Raw genomic sequence first — 25546 nt, forward strand, 5'->3', positions numbered from 1 at the left:
GTGTACAAACAGCACCACACAATGGATTACCTGCAAAAGCCTGTAACTTACTCAAAATAGTTAGTTCATCTATCAAAAGTAAATATTTATGCCAGTGAACATATCAGTGCCACCAGAATCAAAAGTCATTATGTCAGTGATCACAAACAAGATAATCCAAATGCTAAGACATGTTGTTAATATTATTCATGCTGTTAATATTACCTGATATAAACTATGGCAACAGTTTGGATGACAGTTGCTGTATTGAAATGCAGAAGGCTGCACTTCTTATGCATGCCATATATCAATTTCAAAAGTACAAATTTATACACTACTGTAAGTAATGTAGTGTAATACACAGTTGCATTTATTATTTTATGTAAAAGCATTTATTTAAAAAAAACAGCAGGCACACTAAAAAAAAAAGAAAAAGAAATGCTAAAACAATAGATGTAGTGTTGCAAATGAACACATACTTCTTTAAAACACTGACTCATTTAAATACAGTGAGAAAAACGTGAGAAGACCCTGGAGTAGTTGCTTTGATATTTTGTTTTTTAAATTCAATGTCATTCTGAAGTGTGCATCAAGCATCTAAATACATTTTAGGCTCAATAAGGTGAACTTCAGCTCATTTTTTTCTGAAGTATGAAGTCATATTGAATATTGAACCATGCAGAGCCCCATCAGCCATCACAAACAAACACATCAATACAGACAGATTTGGGTCACATGAGTGTTTGGCTTCATTCTGTCAGGATACAAATCTATACATGAGTTCAAATCCAGTTCAGCTCTGTTTCTCTTTCTAGCTCCGTCTCTGTATTTTCTCTCTGCTTGCTTTTGTCATTCATTATTGATGCTCTTTTTTTTCTGTGAACAATGTAAAACAAAGCCTTCTGGATGTATCTGAATGAGCTTTCACGAGGTGAAAACACAGGGTTAAGCGTCACAGATGAGACGTCGTTTTAGCAGAGAGACATATTTAGACACATACACATGGACTCTCACACAAGTTAACAGACAGATATAGAAACACACTCACTGGTGGCAGCTGCGCCGGTCTCACAAAGACACGAGCAGCGTGGAGGTCAGAGGTCAAGCGGCTGAGACTCCCACTCTCTCCATGTCCCCAAAATAAGCTGTGCTCAGTCGTCCTGGATCTCTCTCACATGGATGTATGAAGCCAGATCTGCTCAAGTTCACACAGGTGTTCAGTCACAGGTGTAGTTCAACAGTTCACAGAGTAGAGTTTTATAGTTCAACTGTTCTAGAGTTTATAAATGTATAAATATATTTTATTAATATATTTTTATTTTGGTAAAATATAGTATTGTTTTATATTTATTAATAAGGTAATGTTTTTATAAAGATATTTTTAAATATACTGTTTGATTGTTTAAATTAAGACATCTGTAGCGCTGCAGGCTGGGCAACACCGAACACTTTTGTGTGCATCTCTATATTGAGGCAGTTTCTTCCCATGTGTTGGGTAACAGGTAAGTGGCGGGAAGGGCTTGCGGCGCCATTTCCCCCTCACCCAGGGATGTGAGCGCCTTTTTTCTTCTCCAGTAAGTCCCCTGCATGGCGAATCCTGGTTGAGTATCCTCCAGCACCCTCAGCAGTCAGACTGAGCGGAGCAGTCTGACGCCAGGCCCAGTATCGGTGTTAGCTTGCCCAGATCTCCGGTCAGCCCATGTACTTGGCTAGGTGTCCATATGGCTTGATTCCCTGCCGGCAATCCCATATGTGTATTCATCCACATTAAGGTTCCCCTCTCGGTGAGCCTGTGTCTTCCCTTTGACAGATTCTGTCAGTCTCTGCTGGCAGTCGTTCCATCCCTACTCTCAGGTAGAACTGGCCTCAGAGACCCGTCCCATATGCACAGTAGTACTGCCCCAGTCCATTCAGTGTCTTCACATGATACCTCCCTGTGGGTATGAAAAATCTTTTACTGAAGGTCGAAATCCTTTCTCTTAAGAAATGACTGTGGTGGAAGCAACAGTGGCTTGACTATCACCAGCAGTGTTATACTCCCCTCTGGTCCCTGCGGGTACCAAGGCCAGTTCATTTGTGCTGGGTCGGTGGGAAGGTACGACCTTTGCGTGGCATTTGTCTAACACGCGGCTGCTTGTTAACATTTGCGATGGCATAGGGTTGTGACGGGGTTCAGGTTGTGATGCTTTCCATGGACCACTTATGTCATCACAACATAACTCGTGACCAACAGACAGGGAATGTCTTGGTTACGTATGTAACCCTTGTTCCCTGATGGAGGAAATGGAGACATTATTTCCCCATGCCACAACCTCCACCATCGCTGGAGGCCAGTGACAACTCCCAGCTCTTCAGTGTAAAACCTGACGAGTGGATGCACCTGTTGCCTATTTATACTTGTATGCTCGGGGAGTGGTTCAGGAACGCAAGATCCACTCGCCAAATTTCATTGGCACTTTCTCGTAAAGTGGGTTATGTACGTAACCAAGATGTTCATTATATTTGATGCATTATGTATAGTAACTTATTAAACAATATTGTAAAGTATAACCATTAATGTTACTAGTTTTGGGGGGAATTTTGAATGGGAGCCCATGGAGTCAACACAAGATCTCTTATTTTAGCATTTCAAACTTAATTTTTCTGAATTACTTCTGAAAAGTGTGCCAGTTAGGTTTCTCTCTTTTTTTAGTGCATAAAATACTTATTAGTAAAAGTTAGTAGTAATTTCTTTGGGAGGGTTTGCCTTCTCCATGCTTCCTGGAAGTTGACAGTCTCATGTGACAAGAACGAAGTTAATACATTTTTTATCCTTTATTTGGTTGTTTTCTTGCATGTCATTGAGAAATAAAACATGGATAACTCTAGAAAAATACTAACAAAAGGAAAATGACAACTATTAACTGTGGCAACTATAGTTGCCGGTGGGCTTAAATGGGTGGTTTAATGGTCAAATACACTGTGGACTGTTCCAGACAGGCAGGACATGAGGCCCAGGACGCGGTTTATGTCATATGTTTGTATAAGCGTGTCACTCTCTATTGTCCTGTTGTTTGGCCTTCATTCCACTGCTGTGGCACATGATGGACAGAACAATGACGTGCTATCAGGCAATGAGGTCAGATCCAGTGTTCACATGATTACCTCTCAACAGCATCCGATCCCAACATTTACAAATTTACATCACTCATGCTATTTTACATTTAAACCACTGAAAGAATTATTTGGCTAAATGTTTTTAGATCAATAGCTGGAATTCTGTTGATTATCTGGACTAACATATGAGGATTTGATTGTTGTTATCAGAACCGTTTGGAATCGAAACAAATTCAAATGCCTGGCTGGAATGCTAATGGAATTCAGAATCACTCCTAAAGGGATCCAATAAGGATAAAAATGAGGATCCCAGTTTATATTAATTGTCCCTAATACCTGTGTACTTACATATTAACTAAATGTGAATGTAGTATGTAACCACAGTGTAAGTACATACTGGTATATTGTATCTACAGCTGTAATATTTCTGTAACTACATATATGCAACAACTCTCAGGATGGTTTGTGTAAGTATAAATAGTAACAGGACATATTTTATTACATTTTGTAACAACAACATGTATAAGAGTAATTGGAACCATTTGATCCATTGATTTGTTTTGTTTGTTTTATTTAAATATATTTATAAATGTAATTTATTTTAAATGTATTATTATTTCAGCATCATTGCGCAAGAAACATTACTTATTATCATCAATGTTGCTTAATATTTTTGTGGTCACTGTAATAGACTTACATTCAAAAATACATGGTAAGATTTAAATAATAATAATAATAATAATCAAAAAGCTATTTTGAATTTTCCATTTTTCAAAGAATTTATAACAAAATTGTATCAGTTGTTTCCACAATATTAATCAGATACCATTATTAATAACGGAGCACAAATAATATTAGAAAATACCTGAGCACCTAATTAACATATTATCATTTAAGTGGCATTAAAACATGAACATTAAAAAAAAAAAAATTGTGCAGGTTGTGCCTAGTTGTCTTTGGGCATTTATAGTGACATCACAAATGCTGAAAATGTCAAATCTGAAAAGCGCGAGATCAGGCAGTGAAACAAGCTCTCCAGACAAACAGCAGAGGGTCGTCAGAGGTCAAAAGCCATCGCTCCACTTACCACAACTGTACAATTGATTCTCTACGCTCCTCATGCTCGAGTCACATACGAGACAACAAGAGAGATGAACTGACGGGAAAAGATTCCATTCAGGTTGAGTCTATAACATGCATTCCTTCACACTAGAAAATAGATTTAACAATTTCTAAAAACAAACAACAAATACATATATGCATCATGAACATTTAAAAACTAACCCAAAATGACAAGCAAACAGTTTTTAAAAATTTGCAAGGCAAGACACCACATCCATCCCAATCTCCCATAATTCCACCCTGTTTATTGACACACACTCACAAACAGAATATTCCTGAACACTCCAGCATCAGAACACAGTGCATGATAAAGTCAATCAGTATCAAAAACACACAACATGGCCCACAACAAGCTCGGCCCGCAAAATCACCAACATGATTTGCATAGGAAAGTATTTAGCACACTTTTGAACAAAAAAATACAGACATTAATACTTAGTTTTTTTTTGCAGTGGCTGGTTTTCATTTAATGCTTTTTTTTTTTAAACAATCAACCTTTTTTTTGACATTTCATAATTACTGTTATTACCCCCCAAAAAATATTTTTAGGATATTGATAAATGCGTAAGAAATTACAGAAAAGTTAGAAATAATAGTTAAGATAAGACAAGCAATAAAAGCACAAATGGATGGATGGTTTTTGTAATCCATTACAAGCACAATCACTGGATCACCCTCAATGATCTGAGGTTAGTGGCATTTAACAGGTACGTCTACATATTCTAATATTCCAGTCATAAACAGTCCTGTACTGTCAAACTACTCACATACAGCATGCCGTCAGAACTAGTAAAAAGAAATGCCTCTTCAGTGTCAACGTTCATCTCATGCATGAACACAAACACACTCACATCTGAAGAGTCAACACATTCAACACTCTTTGTCCCAGCACATAAAATAATGATCATTCTACGTTTGACTTACTTCCCAACAGTGTTCATCACGGGCGAATCACACAAAAACTGTCAAGGGAGAATTTTTTACCCCAAATCCAAAAGAAAAAATACCTGAAATTCTGAGAAAATAAATTATATTTTTCTCAAAAACAATTGAGCTTGTTTTTGTTTTGTTTTTTATCCCCAAAGTATTATTAATATTTACTATAATGGAAAACAAATATTACATATTATTATGATGAGGATATTATTTGTTGTGCTGACTTCAGTTAATGATTAAATTATAGATTAAATTGTCATAAATCTTAATAGGCTTTACTATATGCATTAAAAATTCTATATTTATTATAATAATTATCAATATAATTATATATAAAATAACTAAATATTTTAAGTCTTGTCAAATGATAAATGATTAATCGCATCCAAAATATATTTTTTTTGCATAATGTGTGTGCATACTGTGTGTGTATTTATTAGGCAAGTATATTTCAGAAAAATATGTTGTTTATACATTATATTATTTTATAATATAAATTATATGAATGAGAATGAATTATACCCATAAATATAGAGACGTTTAAATATTATTAAAACATATACTGTATGTATATATATTTAGAATTTGATTTGAACACACACACACATACATACACATATATATGTTCATTATATGTTCACGTATACACGTATACACGTATACATGTTCATTTTAATACATAAAATAATAATTATATATATTTATAGACATTCTAATTCTAATTCAGTTTTTCTTCTGATTTTGGGGTGAAATGTTTCTTGACTTTTTCATGATTCACCCTTATAAGCTTATTCTTGGTAGAACAGGATTAGCCTCAAACAAATTAATTTTTATTAAAATTATGGGAACATAAGAAAAAGTAGTTTAAATCATTACTCGATGCATTTGTGCAGTTATAGAACCAGATCCATTGGATAAACCATAAACTGATTTCCAGTTTCCTGGAATGAAGTGAAATACTGAACTTTTTCTTTTGCATTAGTCTGTGTAACTAGCGGTTAGCGTTGTTAGCGTGATTCGGCTGTAAAACAGGCAGGAACACACAAACACAAACCCAAAACCAACTAAACCAAGAGAGTTTTTTTGACTGAACAAACTTCCTAGAATTCTTCACATTCTCCCGTGGAGGTAAAATCCTCTTCCTGTGCTTCTGACACAGTGTTTGTGGCATCCCAAGAGTTTGGTCACTTAAAGTGCGTATCCTGTCCCAGCTCACAGTGTTAAGGACAGAAAGAGAGGGACGGCGAGCGCGTGTCGGGTCAGGACGGGTCAGGTCGACGTCACGGGCCGCAGTAACTCCAGCTGGGATTCCAGAGTAACTCGCTCCCGATGCACAACCTTATGAAGAAGACAAAGAAACAAAGCTGTGATGATCTGAGAAAAGCAGAGCTGACTCGATTCAATTAAACTCGACTTCATTTCACGATCTCCTTCAGGCCTGTATGATATCCTCCGCTCTTTCACAGTCAAAAACCTCAAGCCAAAACAGAAGTGATCTGACTGCTATGTGGTTGTTTTGAGTGGTTGCAAATCTCAAACATGAGCAATATCACAAGCGTTGCTTGGTTTAGCACTAATACGCTGATCCTCATTTGACAAATGTTTTGAGCACACAGACATCTGTTATATGAGGAATGCCACTGACTGCTGGTCAGAATGACCTGAGGTCACGACCTTCAGATGACATCAAACAAAAGGATGAAAGCGGCTGGTCTGACACTCACTGATGTTTCTGGAACATTTACTGCTACTTGTCCTCATTTGTCATTAAAGTCCAGTATATCACGTATCTTCTGGAACAATCCAGACAGACAAAGACACGCGGTCGGATCTGACACCCATCAGGAGCGTCTTCTCAAATATCTGCACTCGTCTGACTGCTTTTTGAAATATATGTCAGATTCTTGTTGTATCAGTGAATCTGATACTCCATACATGGTGTTATTGCTCACCAGACTTTGTGCATTTCCACTAAGAAAATTAGAGGAAATATATTGGATATTCTATTGTGCATGCTCATTTTTCCTGTTTTTGCATTTATATTACGCACCATGTAAAGCTCACTTAAAAAGTTCATATTTAAAACACTAATAATTGAATAACATCGTTAAATGTAATATTTAGCAAATCTCAAAATCAAAATTTTTCAGACTGTATATGATCATTTACTGAGGACTTTGGAACATTTAAAACAACTCATTTAGTGATTTAATTTTTATTTAGTTTGAAAAAGAAAAAAAAGGATTGAATTTAATACAAATGAGTGCATCTTTAACAACAATTACATCTTACAATCCAAATACAATACAATCCAATCTCTCTCATGAAATTAATCTACACCTTCATGCATTCGCAAAAATCCTATATTTTTGTTGCACACTTTAGTTTCACTAGACGACTGATTATATATAAATATATTTTGTCATTTATATTTAAATCATGTTTAACCCCTTAAAGAAAAGCAAACTTTGATAGAATAAAGTTGCTTAATTAAATTTTAAAACTTACAAATACAAAAAATACAATTTTTATATCTACTATAAGTTTTTACATTTACATTTAGTTATTTACAGTATGCTGAGTAAATAAATAAAAAAATAAATAAAAAAAAATTGAAAAATTTGAATGAAAGAAGAATGTTCTCAAAACTAGGATTAAAGGTCCTTGCACACCGAGTGCGAAGGTTTTGTGCGTTTCTTTTTCTTTCTTTCTTATTTTTTTGTGTTTGTCATGCACAGAAAGCTTGCGCACAGAATCTGATGTATTAATAATAATAAAAAATCAAAAAATTCTTCCAGCAGTGAGGATGATTTTGTTGTCCTCTCTCTTCTTAAAAAGGAAATATTGGCTCCCTCCAATCCTGAGATTGCTTAGAGAGGAAGGAGAGTTTCATCTTAATTGCCAAAACACCTCTCCAAACCCAGACAGCAAGCAGTTTCGGCCCAGGTCTGGCCCACATGGATTTCATGTGGGCCAGATATGGGCCGGATCTGGGCCAACACTATGTTGCTGTCTGGGAATACTTGCTATGGATACGATAAACACAGTAAACTGAACCCGGTTCAATTTTGTTATGATGGACGAAAGTTTAAGAGACAGTGTGTTAATGTGATTGACACGTCATGTTGTATTTATTTTGTAACATGTGAATATTTCGGACGAGAGTTTCGGACTAGGACCTAAAGACTAGAAAACAAACCCTTCTTTGTGATGTGAGAGTCGTAACACAGAATACAGTGGTTCACAGGTTAACAGTTCCCAGAATGCAGTGCAACCTGATCTGCAGCAGTCTAGCGTCTTTCGCTTTTCATTTCCCTTACTCTCTCTTTCTGTTCTCATTGTCGGTGGTAAAATGCATTTCCAAGCACATTCTGATGCTCACGAGAAACATCTCAGCCTCATTTAAAACACAACAGCTGCTGCAGGATGCACTATTTTAAAGAAGACAACTGCTCGAACCGGAGTCCAACCTTGCATTTTCAGAAAGCCAGCATGTGTGTGTGTGTTCGTTGAGCGGATCTCTGAATGATTTGAGGACTGTAACTCTAGACCATCTCCAGTCACTCAATAATTCTTCAGGCAAACACTAGCTGCCTGTGTTTATATATAAGAGCGGCATGCGTCCAATACCAGACTAGAAGAGATATTTGATCCGCTCTGGCTAGAGGTGTCGGAAATAGTATGTGCTGCCCATCTAGAAAAACTAACCATATGTGAACAGACAGCTTTAATCTCCAGATCCGATCACATGAGACTGCTAAAATTTTAGGCATCAATGGAGGCCATTTATTTATTAATGTCTTGGCTTCTTGGAATAGCCATGTGTAAGAGTAGAAAAAATAAAGGGATATAAATAAAATCTGTCATCCTCTGCACCCTCATGTCAAGCCGTATGACTTTCTTTCGTCCATGGAATGCAAAGGAAGGTGAGAAATGATGACAGAAAGTAAATGTTTTGAGTGCACTGTAAGTATAAATGGGCACCTTTAGCTGTTGCTGTAGTTCACTGTTGAGACGTGTCAGGACTGCGTTGGTTTCTCGGTTCTTCCTTATGGCCATCTGGATCTCTCTCTTCTGCTTGGGTGGAGGCCTGGAACACAAGAGCGGATAACCATCATCACCTGTGTATGCATGTGTAGATGAGCTTTCAATGGTGTTCAATTCATGACCCCACTTGTTTAGCATTTAAAAATCACTGATTCATGCTGTTTGTTCTTTAATGTGTTGTGTAAGAGGGCTGTTTATTGATTTTAAGATTTAAATGTAGTTTTAATGTTTCTTAAATATATTATATCATATTGCTAATTGTTACGTACGCCGCGCTTCGTAATTTTTGTTTGTGCGTATGTTGTTGCATATGCTTGGCGTGTGTGTTTGTGTACTTTGTTTGTTTCAGGTGTGAAGCTCGATTGGAGCGTCCGCCTGTCAATCAGCTGACGTAGGATGCTGACGTCTGGGATCGCGCCGCCAATCGCCTGTCGCCGGGTGGTTTATGAATGGCTCTAACTTCAATGGCGGGGGGATGAAAACAGACTCTGGGTTGGGAAAAGAGTTGGCACACGCTGTGAAGACGGTTCTCTTGTTCGAGAGACCAGTCTGAGCGACTGACTATTGTTCGGGGCTCGCTGCTTTTGTGATCTTGCAGTTAGATCAGTTCTCTTTGTTTGCGCTTGAAGGCGCACTGTGTTGCCCTTGGTAGCTTACGTGTTTGCAGTGCCTGCTAAATGTTTGTTGCTGTCATGAAATCTTCATCTCAGTTCATCGTTTAACATTGTGTAGACTGATGGGAGAGGTTGTGAGCCAGGTAAGCAGGTCGCGACTTACATTTGCACACGTAGTTACGGAGATGTATTAGATGCACTAGTGTTAGGAGTGGTGCTAATTATGTATGTTTTTGTTTTAGTTAGTATAGTTTAGTTATAGCGTCTTGTACGCTGAAGATGTTTCTTTCTACCTTTTTTGTTGATAGTTAGTTTAGTTCTTTAACTTTAGTTAAAGGGGCTTTTTGTTATATTCAGTTTTTTGATTTAAGCACCACTCTTTTGCTCCTTCCTCTTCCCCAGATTGTCTGTTGCTCTGGTTACTCTTGTTACGTTGTACTAATTATAAATAGTCATTACTTTATTATTCTTCATTATTATTTTTCCCTTTGTTACTACTTCACTTTATTGTAGTTGAAGAATTAAAATCTTTCAACTCAGTTATGGGTGGTTGTCTGTTCCTTTCCAATAACAGATTCTCGTCACTATATTGACACACATGCAAAACTTTTGTTACGTCTAATAATATTCCTAGACAAATAACATCTAAATAACGAGGGACGTAACATATTTGGGGGCTCGTCCTAACTTTTATATTGCTTATGTTTTGTGTGTGTGTGGTGCGGGGAACTGCGCTGGAAAGGAATTCGTGCATGTTGAAGTGAGTATGGTGGAATATTGGCAATGAGTACTTTTGATTTGCAATCATTTATTGCTGATCCAACTTTAGAAATCTTTGATCGATGTAGAAAAGACGATTTGTTGCAGATAGCTGAATACTATCGCATTCCTGTGGTGAGGCAATCTCTAAAGCACATTATTAAGAATGAAATTTGGAAACACTTGGTCGAATTAAAAGTATTTTTATTTCCAGATGCGGATAGTGAGAGGGCTGGCATGTCGGCTGTGGAAAAACGTTTGACTAGTGTGGGAAATGTGGCGGAAGCAGAAGATGAGAATGCTGAGGTGGAGGTTGAGGCCGAGCCCAAGGCTGGCTTACCCCCCTTCTACCCACTTTCTCCGCTTTCCGTTGGCTCTGGGGGTGATGCGCGACTGAGGGTCCGCCTAGCCAAAATCCAGATGGAAGCGCAGGAACGGGCTGAGACGCGCCAGGCTGAAATTAAGCTACGCCTAGAAATCCGTAAACTGGAAATTGAATCGGAGACACAGGTGAAACTGCGACATCTCGAGATGGATTCAGCGACGGTTGTCTCGGGCCGAACTGTGCAGCCTAATCCTGTTGTTTCAGTAAATTCAGAAAATTCTGTGAGTGATGTTTCGACCACTACATTTGATGTTAGTAAACAGATCGCTTTAGTGCCTCACTTTAGAGAATCCGAAGTGGATGCGTATTTCGCTGCTTTTGAGCGTGTGGCTGCTGCACTTCGTTGGCCAAAAGAGGTTTGGTGTCTGTTACTACAATGTCGATTAGTTGGAAAAGCACAGGAAGTCTGTTCTGCACTAACCTTAGAAGAAAGCATGCAATACGATACCGTAAAGAACGCTGTTCTTCGTGCATATGAATTGGTGCCTGAGGCATATCGGCAACGTTTCAGGAACCATAAGAAGTCAGCTCAGACATTTGTGGAGTTTGCCCGTGAGAAGGGAATTCTTTTTGATAAATGGTTGTCTTCTAACAACGTGCAAGATTTGAGTTCGTTGAGAGAGTTAATGCTTTTAGAAGATTTTAAGAATTGTCTATCGGAAAGAGTAGTCACGTACCTGAATGAGCAAAAGGTCACCATGTTATCACAAGCTGCGATTCTTGCAGATGAGAATGTGTTAACGCATAAGAGTGTGTTCACTTTACCCCGACCAGAGAGAATGGTGAGTTCGTTTTCAACTCAAAATTCAAGTACCCGTGCTAAAATCAGTTCACCACAGAATAAAGAAACACGAGAATGTTTTTATTGCCACAAGACGGGACACCTTATTTCTGATTGTTTAATGCTGAGACGTAAGACTCAGGCTCAGCAAGGACAGTTAAAGCCTGTTACTTTTGTGAAGACTGTGCGTCCTAAAGCGGTTTTAGAGAAAGATGCGATTGACTCAGGGTTTAAACCATTTTTGTTGAAGGGGTTAATCTCCGTAAATGGTAAACCTGGAGAGCAGAAAGAGGTACAAATCTTGAGGGATACAGGATCGATTCAATCTTTTGTAGTCTCTGATGCACTTCCTTTGTCGGAGCAGACGTTTTGTGGGTCAAGTGTGTTAGTTCAAGGGATTGAGATGGGTGTTGTAAAGGTACCGCTGCACCGGATTCACTTGCAATGTGACCTGGTCTCAGGTTTTGTTAAGGTGGGGATACGTTCTTCCTTTCCTGTGAAAGGGGTTGCATTCATTCTCGGGAACGATTTGGCGGGAGGTAAAGTGTCACCTGTGCTCGAAGTCGTTGATAAACCTGACTGTTTTATTCCTGTTGGTGATATATCTGATAATTTTCCGGAGGTATTTGCTGCTAATGTAGTTACGCGTGCTCAAAAACGCAGAATTGGAGATGACATTGTTTTGGCTGACACTTTTTTGTCACCTGTGTTCACCGAGGAACATTTTGGGTCAGGTCCAAAAGAATCTGAAAATGTTAGACATGACAGACATTCTGATACGGCAATAGCTGAGTCTGAATTGTTAGCTAAACCTATTTCTCATGAAGGAATTAAGACTGCACAAAGAGAAGATCTGTCGTTAACTAAATGTTTTTCTGCTGTGGAAAGTCCTCAACCTAACAAAGTCAACGCGGCTGAATACGTGATCGAAAATGGGTTGATGTTAAGGAAATGGCATCCTCACAGAGATGGGGAGAATGAGTGGGATGTTGTATGTCAAATTGTTTTACCTACTGTCTATCGAAAACAAGTGTTGAGCTTGGCACATGATCATGATTTAGCAGGTCATTTGGGGGTGACAAAAACTTACAACCGCATTCTCAAACATTTTTTTTGGCCTGGCTTGAAGAGCGACGTGTCTAAGTATTGCCGCACATGTCATGAGTGTCAAGTGATGGGCAAGCCCAACCAAAAGATTCCACCAGCTCCATTAATTCCGATCCCTGTCATTTGCGAACCGTTTGAGCATATAATTTTGGATTGCGTTGGTCCCTTGCCGAAATCAAAAGCAGGCAATCAATTTTTGTTAACTATTATGTGTTCTGCGACACGATTTCCGGAGGCTGTTCCCTTGAGAAGAATAACTGCGCCTGTCATTATTAAAGCTTTGATAAAGTTTTTTTTCCACGTTCGGATTGCCAAAAATCGTGCAGACAGACCAGGGTACGAATTTTCTTTCTAATGTTTTTAGACAAGTGTTGAAAACTTTGGGTATCTCACATCGGATCTCGAGCCCGTATCATCCTGAAAGCCAGGGTGCTATTGAACGATTTCACCAGACGCTGAAGTCAATGTTGAAAAAGTACTGTCTAAGCTCTGGTAAAGAATGGGACGATGGAGTACCATTAGTGTTGTTTGCAGTTCGTGAAGCAACTCAAGAATCTCTGGGGTTTAGTCCTGCAGATTTAGTCTTTGGTCACACCGTACGAGGGCCGCTGAAGGTGTTGAAAGACGGAATGTTGAATGACACGAAGTCATCTCAACAAAATGTGCTAGATTACGTCAGTCGGTTCCGAGAACGACTACATAATGCGTGCTCATTTGCACGAAAATCGTTATCCACTGCTCAGGAGGGCATGAAGAAATGGTATGACAGGAAAGCTGTTGTGCGTGAAATTCAACCTGGTGACGAAGTTTTGGTACTGTTACCAGTACCAGGTTCAGTTTTGACTGCTCGTTTCTCTGGTCCGTACAAGGTATCAAAGAGATTGAGTGAGACTGATTTTGTAATCCACACGCCTGACCGCAAACGGAAGTTTCGTACATGCCATATTAACATGTTGAAATTATATTGTTCTCGAAAGGTGTCTGAGAAATCTGTGGAAGGGAAAAAAAAGCTTGTTGCTGTTCCTATTGATGTTCTAGCTGCTGCTGTTGTTGCGGTGTCTGATCCTACGATAGTGAAGGACGAGGTGTCGCGGCTTTCTCTTGGTGAGTGTGATCCTGATGATGGTGTTACACTTCGTAATGATTTATCAATGTGTGGTAGACTTTCGAATTCTGAGATTTTAAAAAAATTGTCTGAAAACCTTGAGAATTTGCTTGAATCACAGAAACGGGACGTTATGAGGCTAATTCAAGAATTTCCCATGCTGTTTAGTGATGTGCCGACTCAAACGCATGTATTGCAGCACGATATTCAAGTGACGTGTAATTCTCCCATCAAGCAACATGCTTATCGTGTGAATAGTTTGAAACGTTCTGTGATGAGGACTGAGGTTGATTATTTGTTGAGGAATGACCTAGCTGAACCTAGCTATAGTCCGTGGAGTTCTCCTTGTCTTCTTGTTCCAAAATCTGACGGTACATTCAGGTTTTGCACAGATTATCGAAAAGTAAATTCTGTGACCGTACCGGATAGCTATCCTCTTCCCAGGATGGAAGACTGCATCGATAACTTGGGTTCTGCTAGGTTTGTGACGAAATTAGATTTGCTGAAAGGGTATTGGCAAGTGCCATTGACCGCTCGAGCTGCGGATATTTCAGCTTTCGTTACTCCGGATAACTTCCTGCAGTACCGGGTTATGGCATTTGGGCTGCGAAACGCCCCAGTAACTTTTCAGCGCCTTGTAAACATTGTGTTGTCAGGAGTGAGAAATTGTAATGCCTACCTTGATGATTTAGTAATCTATTCTGTTGATTGGTCTGAGCATTTGACTGTTCTTCGGACAGTTTTTGAAAGATTGGCTGATGCTTCCCTGACAATTAATCTGGCTAAGTGCGAATTTGGTAAAGCAACGATCACCTATTTGGGCAAAGAAGTAGGTCAAGGTCAAGTTCGCCCTGTTAGTGCCAAAATATCTGCTATTGCTGACTTTCCTATTCCAACGACGAGACGAGAGTTACGTCGTTTTTTAGGCATGGCTGGTTACTACAGAAGTTTCTGCCGAAATTTCTCCACTGTAGTACATCCTTTAACCAGTTTGTTAAGTCCAGCGAATGCTTTTATTTGGACTGATGCGTGTCAACAAGCTTTTGAAGGTGCAAAGTTGTTGTTGACTAGTGCACCTGTTCTTGCTGCTCCGGATTGTACACGTTGTTTTAAATTGGAAGTTGATGCTAGTGCTTTAGGCATGGGAGCTGTTCTTATTCAAGAGGATGATGTCGGTTTTGAGCATCCAATTTGTTACTTTTCTCGAAAATTCAACCGACATCAGCGAAATTATTCTACCATTGAGAAGGAAGCTTTGGGTCTAATTCTGGCTTTGCAATTCTTTGAGGTTTATGTGGGTTCATCTGTTCTGCCTGTTACTGTGTACACGGATCACAATCCGTTAGTGTTCTTGTCCAGAATGTACAATCACAATCAACGTCTTATGCGTTGGTCGTTGATTGTGCAAAATTATAACTTGATCATAAAGCATAAAAAGGGTTCAGAGAATATTATTGCTGACACCTTATCTAGAGCTTAAATACTGCTTCAGGTTGAGTTTTAAGGGGGTGAGTGTTACGTACGCCGCGCTTCGTAATTTTTGTTTGTGCGTATGTTGTTGCATATGCTTGGCGTGTGTGTTTGTGTACTTTGTTTGTTTCAGGTGTGAAGCTCGATTGGAGCGTCCGCCTGTCAATCAGCTGACGTAGGATGCTGACGTCTGGGATCGCGCCGCCAATCGCCTGTCGCCGGGTGGTTTATGAATGGCTCTAACTTCAATGGCGGGGGGATGAAAACAGACTCTGGGTTGGGAAAAGAGTTGGCACACGCTGTGAAGACGGTTCTCTTGTTCGAGAGACCAGTCTGAGCGACTGACTATTGTTCGGGGCTCGCTGCTTTTGTGATCTTGCAGTTAGATCAGTTCTCTTTGTTTGCGCTTGAAGGCGCACTGTGTTGCCCTTGGTAGCTTACGTGTTTGCAGTGCCTGCTAAATGTTTGTTGCTGTCATGAAATCTTCATCTCAGTTCATCGTTTAACATTGTGTAGACTGATGGGAGAGGTTGTGAGCCAGGTAAGCAGGTCGCGACTTACATTTGCACACGTAGTTACGGAGATGTATTAGATGCACTAGTGTTAGGAGTGGTGCTAATTATGTATGTTTTTGTTTTAGTTAGTATAGTTTAGTTATAGCGTCTTGTACGCTGAAGATGTTTCTTTCTACCTTTTTTGTTGATAGTTAGTTTAGTTCTTTAACTTTAGTTAAAGGGGCTTTTTGTTATATTCAGTTTTTTGATTTAAGCACCACTCTTTTGCTCCTTCCTCTTCCCCAGATTGTCTGTTGCTCTGGTTACTCTTGTTACGTTGTACTAATTATAAATAGTCATTACTTTATTATTCTTCATTATTATTTTTCCCTTTGTTACTACTTCACTTTATTGTAGTTGAAGAATTAAAATCTTTCAACTCAGTTATGGGTGGTTGTCTGTTCCTTTCCAATAACAGATTCTCGTCACTATATTGACACACATGCAAAACTTTTGTTACGTCTAATAATATTCCTAGACAAATAACATCTAAATAACGAGGGACGTAACACTAATACATTTTGTTATTAGTATTATGAATACTGCATCTTTATTTTTTCTAAATTATGTATTTCCTTTTTTTACATCCAAATAATATTTAAGATATAATATATTATTGTCAATAGTTATTTTAAATACTGGCATTCTTGTATATTTCAATATTTCATATTATAAATGTAATATATTATTTTATTTTTATTTGTTCATTTATTTGTTCAATATTGGATATTTGTATATCTTTAAGCAAATATATGTTATTTGCGATAGTTACTGAAAACACTGTCATTCTTATATTGATTTTATATTATAGATTCAATACACATTAGATTATTATCACTTATTTATATTATTATCTAATCTAGAGTAAGTTCTTGTAAACAGTTGTTGTAAATATTTCCATTCCCTATATAATATTTTATATTTAACACATTTGAAATTGTTACTATTATTATTGCATTTTCTGCAATTGCATTTGCTTAACTCTAAGTCATGTAAGTCATCTTTATAGCTATACTATGCTATTGTAAACACTGCCATTAAAAATAAAAATACAAATATATGGACCTCTGTGTAGATTTGGTCAATGTTGCAGCAGAATAGGGCGTGGCCAATGGGGGCGTGGCACTCTGACTTTCAGGGTGGAGCTTTCTTCGCACTGGCTTCTGAGGGGTGTGGCCTTGATGTCTCAGTGTAGAATCCTAAGAAGAGGTTTAAAAGAAAATCATCAAACACACAATCCCTAAATGATGAGGCTGAGCATTTATGAGATGTGGGCTTCTTTTAAAGGGACTCAGATGAGGTGCTGGGAGCATGTTAATGGCACATACCGATTTGGGAGGCGCCAGGTCCTCTGTGCTCAGACCTCCTCTCACGCTGCTCTCCTGCTGTAAGAAGAGGAGGAGTTTGAGATCAGAAAGCATTCGATGTTAGTTTTCCAAAGCAATTTATAACATTAACCAAGACATCGACACATTTGTGAGGATCTTTCATCATGAGGGCCTTCAATAATTCCTCATTTTCTATCTACACTACTGTACAAAAGGATTTTTTTTTTATTCCCATCAAGGCTGGATTTATCTGATCATAATGGCATGAAATATTATAATTCAAAATAACTGTTTTCTATTTGAATATATGTTCAAATGAAAGCTGAATTTTCAAGGATTGCACATAATGCACATAGAAGTAACTAAGTGTTCCCTGTGACATTTTTGTGGTCATTTCTTGTTTATACATCCCTGTTTTACACAAGCATGTAATCAGGACATTTAAATTTGAGGTTTTAACTGAAGCGTATTAATCCACATACTTCCTTAAAGGACAGTTCACCCAGAAATGCACATTCTGTCATCATTTAATAATAACAACAACAAAAAAAGACATTCTGAATAAGCAAGTAAACAGCTGCTGGTCCCCATTGACTTGTAAAAAATACAGTGGAAGTCAATGGGGACCAGAAACTGTTTGGTTACCCACATACTTCTGTGTTTAACTGAAGAAAGAAACTCATACAGGTTTGGAACAACTTACGGCAAGTAAATGATGACAGAATGTGCATTTTTGGATGAACTACCCCTTTAAGTCTGCATTTTCCCTTAGTCGTCTCTTTCCTAAAGCCACAATTTCTAAGTCTCTCTCACAGAGGAAGTGGGCAAAGAAAAAGAGATGTAGAAGAGAAGGCCACATTAAATTCTTCCCTCACTCTTTAAAGTGAATTACACAGCTCTCTCTCTCTCTCAATGCTGCACCGTGTGCATTCATGGACCACTGAAGGCATAACATCCGTCTTGACATTCTCATTGAACACTCTCCAGCTTACAACATCCCACTTACGCTGCTGTATTTCACACAGATGTGACTACTGTTCATTTAACCATGCGTGACTGGAACGCTATCATACTCTGACGGTGTTGTGCAAACATTCAATCACTTCGTGAAAAATGCAATGCGTTGGTTAAAAAGCGCCTGTCGTCCGGGGCTGTGGTCGATGTGGCACAGGGAATCTGTTCTTTATGGCACAATGAAAAGTAATAGCAGAAACAGGCCGATTGCGAGGCTATAAATTTGTCTGAAAAGTCATAAAGCGGTTTGATTTGCTGCGGCACGCAACGCGTTATTTCACTCAGCCAGCCGTACCCTCGGGAAAATACGCAAGAGTTACGAGCGTAATTCAGCCGCGTGAAGGTAACGGTGCCCATCGTCGCATATAAAACTCAGAAGGACTATTACATGGCAAAGGAGCATTAAATAAAAACAAGTGTTTCTTCGAACAGTACAAAACTTTGGAAAAATGTGACCTGCCTAGCATAACTGTGAGAGAGAAATAGGAAAAATTAAGTTTGGTTGGGGTCACATAGTCTAAACCTGTCAGTTAAAGCTGTTAATTTACAATAGTGCCACTTGTTGTTTGTATAATGTAGTGAGAATAATACAACAAAACATAGAGGTTTAATTTGCATGCAGAATTAATTCGATTAAGTGAATGCAGAGAGTATAGTATATATAGTCATTCAATAAAACAAATGAAAGCTCAAAAGTTGAAAAGCTTTTTTCCCCATAGCTTTCTTCTAGAGTAACAGAGTTTCACGTTGCATTTCTTGATGCAGCAGCACACTGTGTTCAGTGACAGCAGTTTTCTGAAGTACTCCTGAGCCCATGTGGTTATATTTAACACCGCAGCCTGATGATTTCTTATGCAATGCAACCAAATTTTTACAAAACGTCTGGACTTGTTGTAATACAACCAGTACATCCAATTTAAATAAATGATTCAATTATAATAAAGTGTTTCTGTAACGACAGGGGCTCAAACAAATCATGATTATCACAATATAATACTGAATACTACATTAATATGCCCTCTGATCCATCACAAGGGAGATGATGACGATGATGATAATAGCGTGAGAGGATGTGATTTCAGGTCAATCACAAATCTCTTGGTTCCCGCTCAGAAACATCTCAGCTCAGAGTTTAATTAAGCTTGAGCTCATCCCCTGAAGAAAACGGAGAGATCTGAGATGTAAACGAGCGGAGAGTAAGTGATGGAGGATGTTTTTTTGAGACTGTGTTTCCATGACATGTGCCCTGAGCTCGGGATGAAACTCAGTAATGAACACCTCAGGGTTCGGCTGCTGTGTTGTCATTATTCAACAAGGGACATGAAAATGAAAAAAACAAAATAAAACCCCCCAGATATAATTAATCACAGACTGTCAGTCTGGTCCTAAAATAAAGTGTTAAGTGTCATCGTTATGACTGAGAAGTAAAATCAGATGTTAGGTGAAGTCCTGCAGGTAGATCATGCGTGTCAGAACTTGCCAGATATGAAGGAAAACATGTCTCAGCAAACACAGATGCTGGATTTATTATGGCAACGATTCATAATTGATTCCAATAAAGTTGGCCAAAAGCATATAAATAGAAAACATACAGAAAATTAAAGGTAAAATCTTTTCAAAAACAAGTTTTTGATTTATAAACATTTTATATTACTTACTTTAATAATAATAATATCATTATTAATAATGCTATTATTATTATAATGTAATAAATTAAAATAATAATTTTACAATTATTCTCTCACAGTCTTAGATTTATTTGAATAACTACAAGAAAATACAAAAATAAATAAATAAATAAAAATCTTGAACTTTCAAAAGTCCATTATTACTTAATTTTTTTTTATTGTTTTAATAAAACAAATGTTATTATATATAAAACATGTATTACTATAATCTCACAATCTTGGATTATTTTAAAATATAGAAAAACCAAGGTAAAACAATTCCAAAAACAAGTCCATTATTATTTATTTAATTTCATGAAATGTTTTTATTCAATACTCCTACACTATAAATAAATAAATGAATAATACAAAAATAAATAAATAACCTATTAGTTTCTCACAGTCTTGGATGCATTTAAATAAGTATAAAAGCATACATAAATATGAACATAAAATATAAAAATATTATCACCATAATTATTATAAAATGAAATATATTCAGTTACTATTATTCTCTTGTATTGTGTTTAGAATTGAATGAAGTATCAATACCAAATCAATTATTGAGACATTGGAGATTTATTTGAGATTAAAGAACCTATCTCTAATGTCTTTAAAAGGCAGTCTAGAAAGGCGACTTGATTTTAGAAACGCACTTGTGAGATCGCACCTGATTAAGACACTGTTTCTCTGTTCAATAATGTCCTCATGAAACTCATAACTCATACGACTATGACAAATGAATTTCGCACAGCGAACACATTCCCTCTCACCAGAAGTCAAAAGTTAAAAGCACAAAGGGGCAAAAAGGCCATGTAGATGAAGGAAAGCTTGTGGTACGAGAGGGTTAAATGGGCTCAGCTGAGTTATGAGTATTTGATCAGACCAGAATCCCTTCATATAGAGTCTATGGTCAAATCTTCATATCTTCTGTAAGTATTAGCTTTCATAGACAGGGCTTGAGCACAGATATATGCAGGTGCCTGGGCTGTCAAAACAGTGTGTGTGTGATGTAAGCTGAGGTAAGAACGGCCCGCAGCAGTGAGCGCATGAGCTTGTGATGAGAGTGTGTGTGTGTGTGTGTGTTCACTGGGCTCCTGCGGCTTTATACTCTTATTAAACTGTGGGAAACTGCCGTCTCTCCCCAGCCTGCAGCCACAGAAACATGAGAACACACACATCATGGACAGTTACACGGCTGGAGAGCTGCAGACACGTTCACACATGCCAAAAAGAGGAAGTTCAGTCTCTTCAAAGAGGATACATAATTAATAACCGAGAGATAAGGGATGACAGACAGCAGGAAGAGTGTGTGCACAATTTCAATGAGCCTAACCTTATTAAACTGGTTGATTGGAGTCTCTTTATTTTATTATAATTATTATTTTTTTTTTTTACAAAAACTGTGAATTACATATATATTTTTGGACATTAATAATTGCAATTATATGGTTAAGACCCTGCATGTACTTTTATAAATGAAATAAATAACCTAATAACACTGATTGAGCCATATATATAAAAATCGGCATTTATTGTCTGAATTTCCTAGAAAAATGTAATGATTGTGTAATGTAATGAACATTTTTGGTACGAACATGTGTACCGTTACAGCCTAATATATATACAGTATATACATTTAAAAATTATTTCAAATCAATCATAGCTCTCTCACAATCTTTGATTTATTTAATAAATATTTTAATAATTAAATATAAAATAATTACAAAACAAAAAAATAATTTAAATGTTATAAATTCAAATCAATTCAAAAGACCTCATTATTACTGTACACAATTCATTTATTTAAAAAATTGTGTAAAATATGTATTATTGCAATATTTATTCAAAACAATCATAATTCTCTCATAATCTTGGATTTATTTTAATCAATACAAAATACTTACAAAAATCTAAAGTACAAAACTAATACAAATCTAAATGAAATGTTAAAAATAGAGTTAATTAAAATGTCCTAATTCTTAATGTATAAAGCCAATTTATCATAAAATTACATTTTACAAGTCCATTTATTACAAAATTAAGTTCTGCCCTACATTATTCCAGATGGATTTTCTGTTTCAGTTTGGAAAAGTCCCATCAGAAGTTGCATTCGGTTGATACAATGCTAGTTTAGAGATCCCACATCTGACGTTAATAAATTGAGAGTGTTTTTTCAGGCCTTACTTTTAAGTAGGATCGATGTGAACATCTACTCACCTCCTCACTAAATTTGCTGAAATCTGCAAAGTTTGGCTGCTGAACGGCCTTCTGGGAACTCTTCTCTGAGCCAGAGAGGAAGCTGAAGATCTGAGACATTGAATTAAGACACAAGTTATTATACAACACAGTAAAAGAAGAGTAAAGTACCAAAACCATTGCATGAGACACACCTACAATCTGATTGGATGAGCCATATTTGAAACCATAGAAACTGCGCATCAGTTACATTCTATATTATTGATCATCTTTGACCAGTCACAAACCAGCATAAGGTCAAGTTGGGATCTGGCAGATGAAAACAGGTCAAACAGCTATTGACAAGCTAGAAAAAGCAGCTGACCGCAGGCATCACGAAACACTGTAAAAGAGCAGATGCTGAGCGGTTCACCTGTGTAGCTGGGGGTCGTGGAGGGAGAGCTGGAGGACGAGGCAACCATCCACTTTTAGCACCTGAGAGAAGACAAGATGTTCAGAAAGCTTCCCAGTCACTCTAAAACTGCTACTACTAGTAAGGCTGATTACAAACCTTCAGCACAACAAGATTCATTAACAATTCAACACTATAAAATACTTTGCATCTGCTATGCACTGCAATAATAATAATTTCTTTTTCGCAATTTGTTTACTAAAATATTACAAGTACATACAATTGAGAAGTAATCACACACTACATTAGCAAAATAAACAAATAAATACATAAATTAACAAATTATATATATATATATATATATTTTTTTTTTTTTTACTTTTATTCAGCAAGGTTGCATTCAGTGACAGTAGATCAGAAGTGACTGTAAAGATATTTATAATGTTACAAAAGATTTTTCTATTTTAAATAAAATGCATTTCATTTGAACTTTCCATTTATCAAAGAATCCTTAAAAAAAGTGTCAAGGTTTCCACAGAAATATTTAGCATATTTGAATGATTTCTGAAGGATCATGTGACACTGAAGGCTGGAGAAATGATACTGAAAATTCAGCTTTGCATCACAGGAATAAGTTATATTTTAAAATATATTAAAACAGAAAACAGTTATTACAAATATTTCACAGTATTCCTGTTTTTACTGTGTTTTTGATCAAATACTGTAAATGTAGCCTGAGTTCAATGCACTAACAATCAAGCCAAGGCCATTTTTATAATTGTTTGCCTGCCATGAAACTGATGAGAATTCAGCAATAGATATCAGTGCAAAATTGATCAAAGGATATTTTATTCTTTTAAACATTTCTATGGTTCAGACTAGACGCCGAATGTGTTTATGTATAGTAACACACCTTTCAAACTTAAGAAAACCCTCAATAATAATGTCCTTTAAATTAAAACTAACTAAGGGGTTTACTTAACTTGCATGGTTTTTCCACAACTGGGACCAGAATTTTTATTGAAACCGGACAAGGCGCAACCACAAAGATCATTTGTTTTCCGATCAAATACACATCTTATCAAAGCTCTTTTCAAAAATTGGTATGGTAGCTTATTATTCTTACTTTATGAACTTGCGGCTTCATACATTTTAAGAATAAACTTTCAATATTTTCTCAGAGAATCCGGTTACTGCATTTGCAAAAGCAGCAGTCAAAGTATCCACACATGCGCCAATACGACTCTAGAACAGCCAATACCGCATTGAAAATCAAGTCGAATATTTACTTAAAATGAATGTAATAAATGTAAGATATTTCAATGTCTGTGCTTTGTATTCTCAGCATATGAAAGTCTGTTTGTGTTAACGGTTAAATACTCCAGGAATGTTGGGATGGGCGAGAACCTTGAGCGCTCTGTTGGAAGAGCTTGTTGAGGTCGAGAGAGGAGGCGCGGGAGTGAGTCTTCTGGGGTCGAGGAGGAGGAGTGGGCGGCTCCTCCACCTTCTTCATGGCATCGTCTATGGAGGTGCTGGAATACGACCTGTGGGGAAAACACACATACAGACCTCTTTTACACTGTATACCAAGAAATAAATAGCAATATGTTGTTTTTCCCGGGTTGAGTGAGGGATTTAGATGATACTTTAATATATAATACTATAGTATTTGTATGGTACTATATGGTATAGTACTTTAGGTACTTCAAAAAACTCCATTGTACTTTTCTGTTTTTAAAGTTATAAACTGTTGTACAGAAACTTTAAAAGATGCTATTCCATGCAGCCGTTATTTCTGTTTCCTTGCGTACAAAAAGTATTCTCGTATCTTCGTAAAATTACAGTTGAACCCTTGATGTCACATGGGTAATTTTACCAATCTCTTGCTATGTTGTTATGTTTCTGGACCTTGATCATGGTAATTGCATTGCTGTCTATGAGAGAGTCAGAGAGCGCTCAGAATGCATCAATAATATCTTCATTTCTGTTCTGAAGATGAACGACGGTCTTACGGGTTTGAAACAACAAGAGGGTGAGTAATTAACCACAGAATTTATATTTTTGGGTGAACTAACCCTTTAACTAGTAGTTCATAAAATACATCAACTACTGTTTCAAAGTTTAAGGCTAGTAGATTTGTTATGTTTTTGAAAGAACTGTCTTATGCTCATCAAGGCTGCATTTATTTGATCAAAATTTCAGTTTTTTTTTATTTAAACATATTTCAGTTTTTTCTTTTTATTCCTGTGATGCAAAGCTGAATTTTTAGCATCATTACTCCAGTTTTCAGTGTCAGTAATCATCCAAAAATCAATCTTTTGCTCAAATTTGATGTGTCTGTGTTGAATAAAAGTATGCATTTATAAATAAAAAATAAATAACTGTGTAGCAGTAGAGAGAGTTTAAAAAGGTTTTACCTGGGCCGTGTTCTTGACTTCATGTTTGCATCCAGCTCTTGTGGAGAATCTGTAAAACATTGTATGCTATTAAACAGTTACAGATTAAAAGTATTATTTCAGCAATAAAACTGAACAAACTCCTTATGTAATTTATAAGCCAAACAAAGGCATTGTACTTTACTTACTGAGAACACCCCACATCTTTTATTTACCTGTCATCTACAAGAGAACAAAGCCACAACCTGAAGCTTTAAGCCTAAACTGCTCTCTCTAGCCAAAAGATCCCACTTCTCAACAGATACACTCGATACTATCCAAACAACAGCATCTGAAACAGGCCTAGAACACCTCAAACGGGCCTCTGTCTTCTATCCCATCATGCACCGGGGCATTGACAAAAACTCAGTATCGACTTGGATTCTCTTTTCTACCAACCCTGGGTGAAAAATCATTTCATAAGAACCATATTGGAAGCAGTGTTGCATTCAAACTGAAGTAATAAAGCGGCAGATTATTTGTGAACGCCCTGGGATCTGGGCACTGTAATAAATATGAGCTGTTATTGGATCAGAGCATAGCTGCATGAAATATTA

The 25546-nt window shown here is 37.2% G+C and overlaps 1 protein-coding gene across 3 annotated transcripts in view; it reads right to left on the bottom strand.

The window, feature by feature from the left end:
* Positions 1-4422: 4422 nt before the first annotated feature.
* The window catches only part of reps2 (RALBP1 associated Eps domain containing 2), a 43629-nt gene continuing 22505 nt past the window's right edge, over positions 4423-25546 (bottom strand). For 2 of the 3 annotated variants that reach the window (XM_052594539.1, XM_052594538.1), the window contains exons 12-19: positions 24972-25020; positions 23962-24098; positions 22576-22637; positions 22185-22274; positions 17284-17340; positions 17021-17154; positions 9118-9223; positions 4423-6471 (exon numbers count right to left, since the gene is read on the bottom strand). In XM_052594539.1, coding sequence (XP_052450499.1) covers positions 6403-6471; positions 9118-9223; positions 17021-17154; positions 17284-17340; positions 22185-22274; positions 22576-22637; positions 23962-24098; positions 24972-25020 — 704 coding nt within the window. In that variant the 3' untranslated portion in view covers positions 4423-6402. The remainder of the gene's footprint in view (positions 6472-9117; positions 9224-17020; positions 17155-17283; positions 17341-22184; positions 22275-22575; positions 22638-23961; positions 24099-24971; positions 25021-25546) is intronic. The other variant, XM_052594540.1, reaches the window with a different exon arrangement.

The sequence above is a fragment of the Carassius gibelio genome, chromosome B23 (genome assembly GCF_023724105.1).
Source record: "Carassius gibelio isolate Cgi1373 ecotype wild population from Czech Republic chromosome B23, carGib1.2-hapl.c, whole genome shotgun sequence".
NCBI lineage: Eukaryota > Metazoa > Chordata > Actinopteri > Cypriniformes > Cyprinidae > Carassius > Carassius gibelio.